Source organism: Cibotium barometz, chromosome 22 (genome assembly GCF_041138505.1).
Source record: "Cibotium barometz isolate CiBa-2024 chromosome 22, ASM4113850v1, whole genome shotgun sequence".
Classification (NCBI taxonomy): Eukaryota; Viridiplantae; Streptophyta; class Polypodiopsida; order Cyatheales; family Cibotiaceae; genus Cibotium; species Cibotium barometz.
In genome coordinates, this window is record NC_141067.1 from 2,468,205 (window position 1) to 2,477,309 (window position 9,105).

Genomic DNA, 9,105 nt, shown 5'->3' on the forward strand with positions numbered 1-9,105 from the left:
AAAAAAATATCCCTAATGTCATCAGTGCCAAAAAGTGGGTGAAGAATACTGTATCAAGATATGCTCACACGCACTCCACACACACAAACCCCTTTGTACTAAGTTTTTATCAAACCTCTGGAGATGCAAGGCGGACTCGACCATAATGAAGCCTAGTACTAAGGGAAGTAGCAAATAGAAAGAATTAGTATAGCAAATAAGTAATTGATAGTACGTAATTCGCTCAAGGCATTAGTATTCGCTCTATTTACTAACGTATATGGTTGATTCGAATCTTTGCTCAATTTCTAATATAGATGATCTATTAGTATTCGCTCTATTTACTAGCATATATGGTTGATTTAAATCTTTGCTCACTTCATTCTCTTGATTGATCTATTTTGAGATAAACTCGAGATCAATCGAGAGAATGAAGTGAATAAACATGCTTCATATGCTCATTTTACTAGAGGTGACATCAGTTGTTCAAGACGCGCACGATGAAAGATTAGTGACAAGTGACAAGAGGAACTTTCTTTAGAGTAGGACACAAGTACCAACTCCTTAAAAAGATATATATGCCCCCCACCGTACAACGTCCACATTGGGCCATAATTACACCCTCTTATATCATAAGGCAGAGCAAATGCAATTGGGCCATAGTTACAACCTCTATGACGCCCTCTTTACCTATATTTCCACACCCTCTAGGTTGTGGACCTTCCGTTATCTGCATTAACGACCCGTCTTCGTTGAACACGCCCCACGCACACGGAAAATTGGAGAAGAATAACATGAACAGAAATTGGACGAGGAAGGAACCTCATGAAAGGTGTAGCTTGAATTCTAAATGATGACAATATCACATCTTGTGTGTATACGCCCTTACAAATCCTTCAGACGTGGAATGCTAACAAAAAGCGGTGTACATCTAAACTTCTGACTGCAGACGAATAAGAAGAACAATTGGAAAGGTGAGGTGACCTCGCTACGAAACAGTGTTAGAACTAGTTCCTCGTGTGATTAGAGACTCTGAGAGTTGTCCTAATGTGATTGGACATAGTGAAGGTTGTAAGCGACCACAAAGAAAAGAACTGCCAGCTTCGAGCAAAATTACGCTCTCTTTTGGGGTTTTGCACCACCTTTCTCCTCCCCCGAATGAAATTTGGAAGAGCTTAGGTACGTAAAAGAATGATCTGCATTTTTACTCCCTATTTATATATAGATATAGATATGTATGCAATGAGCAGGGTCGTATAGCGCTGGTCTTATCAAAGCTATAAGGTTTAGTCTGCGTTTTTACTTAAGAGTGTGTGTATATATAGATATAGATATGTATGCAATGAGCAGGGTCGTATCACGCTGGTCTTATCACAGCTACAAGGTTTAGTCGCCACCACTGTTCCGACCGGCCTGCGCCCAATACTCTGCCACGAGCTGAGCAAACAACGACGCCTTCTCTTCCATCAGTCTCCTCGGAGGAGCACACTCTATTAGGTAGCCTGCAAAGCATAGAGGCACGGTATTAAAATGAGTGGGAGACTAAAGGGTGAAGAGAGAGCGTGCGGAAGGGAGGAGGCGTGGTTACCGTCGCGAAGCGCTAGAACCAGGTCACTGTCAATGACGGTGGGGATTCGATGCGCAACGGTGATTACGGTGCAGGCCGAGAACTCTTCGCGGATTAGTTGCTGCAGCAGGGCGTCGGTGGCAGAGTCAATGGACGCGGTTGCCTCGTCCAGGACCAGAATTTGACTCCGTTTCAGCAGCACGCGCCCCAAGCAGAAAAGCTGCCTCTGCCCGGCGCTCCAGTTCTCCCCTTGATCCGCAACTGCGGGGCCATCACAACACAGCGTCAACAACCGTAGGCATACACCGAAACCTTGTACCAACCTGTTCATACACCGAAACCTTGTACCAACCTGGAGACTCGAGTTGAAGAGGTAACCTCCGGATGACTTTCCCCAATTGGCATTTCTCCAAAGTCTGCAAAACCCCACCAGATCCAGACATAAAAGTGAGTGAAACGCCCCAGAGAAACACCCCCAATGCTTTGGTGATGCGTTTCGTTCGCCCACCCCACTCACCTCCCAGATTTCGAGGTCCGTGTATTGGTTCAAGGGGTCCAAGTTGGTCCGAACAGTGCCTCGGAACAGAACGGGCTCCTGCGGAATAATCCCCAACTTGAAGCGCAAATCATGCGTTCCGATGCCGCAAATATCGACCTCATCTATATATATCTTGCCTCCACACGGCTCGACTAGGCGAAATACGGCACTGATCAATGTAGTCTTACCGCTTCCTGTCCGTCCAACAACGCCCACCTTCTGACCCCCTTGAAACGTGCAGGTAATCCCTTTCAGCACCAATGGGGAATTCGGCCTGTATCGAATCTGTTCGAAAGACGACCGACTCGAGGGCTTTAGAACCAAACCTGAAGCCATAGATTGGACTACACTTCTCTCACCCACCATTTACCCACCTGCAAATTATCGAGCACCAGTTTCCCTTTCGTAGGCCATTGTGGAGGCGGCCTGTTGGATTCGATGATCGCAGGAGCTTCCATGGGTAGCTGCATGTATTGCTTAATACGCTCCACAGAGACGATGTAGATAGCAAACATGCACTGCCACCAGGACAAAAAGATTTGACAGTTGTTGAGAGCCAGTGCATATGTGATTGCAAGACCCGCAAACCCTGCAAATGCCGTGAGAACAGAGGTGTGAGGGAACCATAAACCAGCAGAACGAAGGTCAAGATTGAATAAGCTTCCGAGGTGACTTTACCTGACGAAATGTCGTTTTTGAGAACAACCAGAAGGGCCGCGACCGTGACGACGACGCTGCAACTGAGCTCGATACGAAAGATTAGCCATTCGAGAGCCGCGTGCTTGTGGAAGTAGACGGAGGCATCATGGTCGATGAGGCTCAGGTTCCTCTTCCGGAACCTCTCTGTCATGCCGAAGGCACGAATGGTGGCCGTACCGCTGATGGTCTCGGCGGAATTGTTCACAATGGGCGCTTTCGTGGTGGAGTTGATCCGAGAGAGCTCCCGAGCAGCAGCAGCGTAATACCCCTGCACATTCAAGAGTGACCAGGTGTGTGAACCAACCCGTTCAACAGGGAACACGGGTCAACCTATTGAAACAGTCCGCTGGGAAAAGGGCACCACACCTGTAAGTACTGGACTAGCAGGAGGGCAGGGATGACGATCAGAACGATCTCCCAGGTCGCAATTGCCGTAACGATAACAATGCCCAAAAGGTCAAACACCAGGGCCAATACAAAACCGAAACAGAAAGGGATGTCGAGATCCAGAACGCTCATGTCCACCGAAGCCTGCAGAGGGGAGCACAATGAAGATGAGCAGCTCGCAGCGAGGAGAAAGGGGGTACCGCTTCACACAGAACGAGTGGGTGTGATAGAGTAACAAATTACCCGGTTGAGGATTCGGCCTGAAGGAGTGGAATCGAAGAAGGACATGGGCGCCTTCATGACAGCGTTCATGAGGCCATGGAAGAAGGAATTAGAGGCCTTGAGGCCAAGGTCCACCATCATGGCGGATCGGAAGAAGAAGAAAATGACGCTGAGCAGCGACACCAAGCCGTACACACCGATAAGGAGAGGCGAGGAGACCGCGGGGTCGGACACCTCCGTAGCCAGCCACACATTGCTGTACAGCTGGGCGACAGAGAAGGCGACTTGACCCACGACCATGCCTGCAACGACGAGCTTCCCTCCAGCCACCAGCACGTAGTCGAAGTAAGGCTTCAGCCCCACACTGCCCGACTCCTTCTCCTCCTCCTGCACCAGCTGCGTGGTCGCGTCAGCCCTGCTAGCCTTCTCAAGAATCTCCTCCCTACTCATCCGCTTGTGAAACGTCGGCACCTGCGCGCCCACAGACACCACTTCCTCCTCGTGCGCGTGTCCATTGCCAGTCACAGAATGCAATGCTTCCTCATGCGCCCGTACCAACCTACGGAAGGCGTCGCCACTTTCTAGCAGATCGTCGTATGTGCCTGCTTGCCGAATCTCTCCCTCTTGCATCACCTGGACGACCATCCATATGCCTTGTTACTTCATACATTCAAAACCAGAACACCTTTTTTCCAAAAGAAACTTACGAGTATTGAATCCACCGCAGGAAGAAATTCCACTTGATGAGTCACCAACAACACGGTCTTGTTCCTGAGGGCTCCCATGACGCAGTCCTGCAAGTTGGGCAAAACAGCTATAAGCAAGTTTTTCTTTACACCTGCATTGAGAGCAGAGCTTCACTAACGTACGTGAAAAAGAGTGGCAGCAGTCTGTGCATCCACTGCACTGAATGGATCGTCCAACAAATACACGTCGGCATCGTTGTAAACCGCCCTGGCCAGTTGGATTCGCTGCTTCTGCCCTCCGCTCATGTTGATGCCCCTCTCGCCAATTTCCGTGAGGTCTCCGTGGCTGAAATTTTGGATGTCCTGCTCCAGCGCGCACGCACGAAGGGTGCCTCTGTACCGAGCTTCATCAAAAGGCATCCCGAACAGGATATTATCTCTCACGGATCCGGTCTGTATCCACGCAGTTTGAGCAACATAGGCAATACTCCCAGACACTTGCACCTGCATCAAAAAAACCAACAAACATGTCATACAACTGTTTCGCAGAATAAAATGTAAGCACACAGCAAGAGGGGTCGAGACCTACGCTTCCACGAAGCTTGGGAATCTCTCCTAAAATTGAGTGGAGGAGGGTGGATTTTCCAGAGCCAATGGCTCCACAGACGGCAACCTTCTCTCCACGCCTTACCACAAGGTTTATGTCCCTGAGCGTGGGCTTTGGGTCGTCAGGATTCCAACTCAACACAGCACCGTCCACTCTAATGGCGTACTCTGAGACCTTACAGGCGTCCCTGTCCACAGCATTGGCAGGTAGCTCATCCTCTTGCAAGAACACATCCAGGCGTTTGAACGCAACGTGCGCCTGGATGACCGCAGACAGCACGTCTGGCACTGTTCTGATAGGATCCTGGATGATGCGGAACGTTGCCAAAACAGTGAAGACAATGGTGGACGTGAGAGTCATATTTAGCAGAATACATGTGATGAGAACCACAGAAGTAACAATTGTGGGCATGAGCCAGTACAGAATCGTGGCATAGTTCCTCTTCTGCTGTGTACCAGATAGCCACTTAAATTCTTTTTCTCTCATGCGCTCAATAAACGCCTTGAACTTGTCCTCCCATGCCTGCAGCTTGATGACTTTCATGCCGCTCAAAACCTCGCTGGTGGCCCTCAGCCGCTCATCTTGGGCTGCCATGAACTCCCCCTGACAGCTTTGCATGGACATGATGAGTGGAGTGATGAGCAGAATGAAGAGAACGATAAGGATCAATCCTGGTATGGTGGCCAGCCCCACAATTGCGAAAAGAATGCCCAAAGCCACAACAATCTCGAATGGGACGATCCACGTCCAGTGCATCCACCAGATCAATTCCGACAGCCTGTACGCATCCACAGAGATGTAATTCACAATCTCGCCAGTGGAATGTTTGCTCTTACCTGCGCTGGAGAGGCATAACTCTTTCTGGTAGACTGCGGCCATAACGGCGGACTGCACCTTCAGACCCAGCCGTCGTACGCCGAAATACCAATGTCGTTGCGAGAGGTTCTCGATCATCTTCACCGCGAAAAGGCAGGCCACCAGAACAGGGCCTTCATGTGGAAAGACCTCGTTCCCGGATGCGTAATCAACGAAGAAGTAGAGGAAAATCGGCCCAGCCACGGTGCCAGCACCTTTAAGGAAAGCGAGCACTCCCGTCCACAACACATCCCTCCAGTAGCATCTGAGAAGAGCCAGCGACACCGACGGCCTCCGTGTCCGCTTCTGGGCATCCCACACCTCCAAGAACTGCTTCACATTCTTCTCCGCCCGATCTTGTGCAGGAATGGCCGGCACGTCCTTGAGCTCCACCACTCTGGAGTTGCCCAGCTTCAGGAGCGGTTGCATCCAGTGAAAAGCAAGGCGACTAAAGATGTTTGCCTTCTGGATTGGAGTTACCTCCTCATCCTTCAATGAAACTCCGGTAATGCGATTGGCTTCGAGCAGAGGTTGCGAGAGGTCGCTGCTTGCCATGCCTTTCGCAAATACAACTTGCCCAGCCCAGAGTTCGGTGCTGCTACCTGCTAGCGACACATTGGGTGCAGTATTGCGAAGAGATTTGAGAAAAATAGTAGGAAAACAAAACAGATGTGAGACACAGAGAAAGAGAGAGAGAGAGAGAGAGACAGACGCCCGGATATACGTAATCGCAGAAACATAGAATGTAGAGAGTTATTAAGTGGATAAACATCAGAGATGGCAGGAGAAGTCCGTCGATGGGGCGATGCCGAAGGCAAGATCACGTGACCAAATTTATGGCGAAGTGAAAAGTCGCGCGTGTAAGAATGCCACACGAGCATCTGAAGACGGAGTGAGCGTGCCGGTGGAGCACGACGACTCCACGAGCTTGGGAATGCGTGGAACTTGTCGTGCCGAAGTTCCACCCCGTGATCTTCCTCCACGAGATACCCGTTGTTACCCCCATGGCCCCTCCTCCTCCCTCTCAATTTGATGAGGACGTATCTACAGCAAGTAGATAAACTAGTTTTTTTTTTATAGATTACAAAACCATATGTCAACAACCAAAAATTACCAATTCGATCATAAATTTCCAATTTGACTCTAGTATTTTCAAAGTTCCCAATTTAACGCTACTATTTTGAAAGTTCCCATTTTTACCCTACCAAATTACCAAATTATCGGCCTTAAATTTGAGTAGAATTCTCGTCTTGACCCTCGTATCTCTACCATTTCTAATTTGGCCATATTGCTCATCAAAATTACCATTTTGATTCTAAAATTTGCTATAATTCTCACTTTTAGGTCCCCAAAAACTAATGGCTCCCTAAATTGTAATAGAAGTTTGCAAGAAAGTAAAAAAAATGAACAATAAAAGGCTTTTGCTGATCAGAAATAAATTCAAGGCTCATGATATCTACAAGAATAGCTGAGGCAGGTTGATCAAATGCCAAATCATTGTGAACAACACTCAGTTGGGCTTAGTCTGCATTTATGCCCCAAACACCGAGAATGAGAGAAGAGTGCTATGGGAGGATATAGAGGTTCTGGATTTTGACACCCCCCTCTTATTTGGTGGTGATTGGAACTATAGTGATGTAGCAAGTGATCCCCAGAACTCCATCAATAATTCAGCTCAATGGAATGCATGGAAAGCCAAGTGGGATGTGGTTGATCTGGCTAATTATGAAGGATACAAGGAGCTTCAGAGCCATACATAGAGCAATAACAAATTTAATGCAGATTTTGTGTCCAAAAGACTAGATAGATTCTATGTTTCAAACCTGGGTTCTTGGCTTGGACATGACACAGAAGGTGAAACATTATACAGACATGCTATCTCAGATCACTTCCCAATCCTTGTGAGTTTTAGATGCAAGGTAGCTAGGAGAACCTGCAGAGAACCCCCACCATTCAAATTCAATGTGTCTTTCTTGCAAGATAAGACATGCAAGGTAGCTAGGAGAACCTGCAGAGGACCCCCACCATTCAAATTCAATGTGTCTTTCCTGCAAGATAAGACATTCTATGAGAAGATGAAGGAGACCTGGCTTAGTGCTAGGAATATCTCATCAGACCCCTATGCAGTTTGGCACTGAGGGCTACACGCTATTACCTCATTAGCTAAGTTGGAAGGCAAGAAAAGGGCTAAGGCAAGAAGATGTGCAGAAAACAAAGCTGATATGCACCAAAATGCATTAGACAGATTTGCTCTGAGAGCAACCATGATTGTATAATGCTGCAGTCTTTGATGGTGTTGAAGGAATACATCAAAAGGGTTGAATCCCAAAAGGCTAAGTCAGCCAGGGTTCAAACTGGGCTATACTGGCTTAAAGTAGGTGATGCCCCAAATAAGATGTTCTTCAGAGCCCTCAGAACAAAGAAGGACATGGACTATATAGCAGCAGTCAGAGCTGCAGATGGCAGATTGTTGACCTCTAAAGAAGATATTAGAGAGTCCTTTGTCAGCAATCTCTCAAGCATAGTGAGCAACCCACCACCTCCTGATTCTGAATATGAGAGCAAGCTCCAAAGGTTCATGGAACCTTTGGGCAACTCAATCTCAGAGGAAAAGAGGATGCTGATTGGAAGACCCTTCTTAGTTAGAGAAATATAGTATTTCATTAACTCTTGTAAAAGGGAAAAAGCACCTGGCCCTAATGGTATTCCAACTGAGGTGCTGCAAGCAATGAATAGCTATGCTGCTCAGGACTTATGCGACTTGCTCAATGCTTACAGAAAGGACATTGCTATGCTTGATGAAATGAACGTAGGGGTCATCAAGCTTATCCATAAGGGAGGGGAAAGATTGGAAGTAAAGAACTATATACCATTGACAATGCCGAACACTGAGTATAAGATCATGTCCAAAGCACTTGCCCTCAGAATCAGAGCATTGGTTAGCCAAAAAGTGCATCCCAAGCAATATGGCTTTGTACATGGCAGGAGCATACATGAAGCTATTTTAGATGCTTTAACAGTCATAGATTGGGCTGCAGAGCAAGAAGATGATTATGTAATGATTAACATGGACTTTGAAAAGGATGATGACAGGTGAGCTAGGAATTTATACTAGCAATGATTCAAAAGATGGGATTTGGACAAATGTTCAGTAGTATGGTCAAAACTATGTTCTCCAATGCTTATACCACAATCCAAATTAATGGATATGTATTAGGAAGATTCCTGCTAAAAAGATCAGTGAGGCAAGGCTGCCCCCTTGCCCCCCTCCTTTTTGCCATCACTACTGACCCCCTCTTGAGAAACTTACAACCTACTGGTCTAGAAAGCCTCACTCAAACCTCTGCTGCTCCCACAAGGTAAACCAATTTTTTACCAGATGCTTGCTGATGACAATTGCAATGTAATCAAATGACAGGCAAAGTATTGGCAGCCTCATGTATGTACAACTTTTGTAAAGTATCTGGCTTAAAGATAGCACCCAACAAAACTCAATGTCTTGTACTAAACTATAGGCAAAATCAGCATGTTTTGGAGGAATTTCAGCTAGAGGACATTGGACCTA

At 47.3% G+C, this 9,105-nt stretch overlaps 1 protein-coding gene across 1 annotated transcript; it reads right to left on the minus strand.

Moving 5' to 3' along the window:
• Positions 1-784: 784 nt before the first annotated feature.
• LOC147626173 (ABC transporter C family member 8-like) lies at positions 785-6,547 on the minus strand. Its single transcript, XM_086816288.1, has 11 exons — positions 4,668-6,547; positions 4,262-4,582; positions 4,100-4,186; positions 3,414-4,025; positions 3,150-3,314; positions 2,763-3,051; positions 2,459-2,673; positions 2,064-2,369; positions 1,899-1,962; positions 1,568-1,807; positions 785-1,481 (listed from the first exon to the last, which is right to left on the minus strand). Exons 1-11 carry the CDS (start codon positions 6,093-6,095, stop codon positions 1,366-1,368), a joined length of 3,843 nt encoding a protein of 1,280 aa, XP_086672414.1. The 5' UTR covers positions 6,096-6,547; the 3' UTR covers positions 785-1,365.
• Between the last annotated feature and the right edge of the window lie 2,558 nt (positions 6,548-9,105).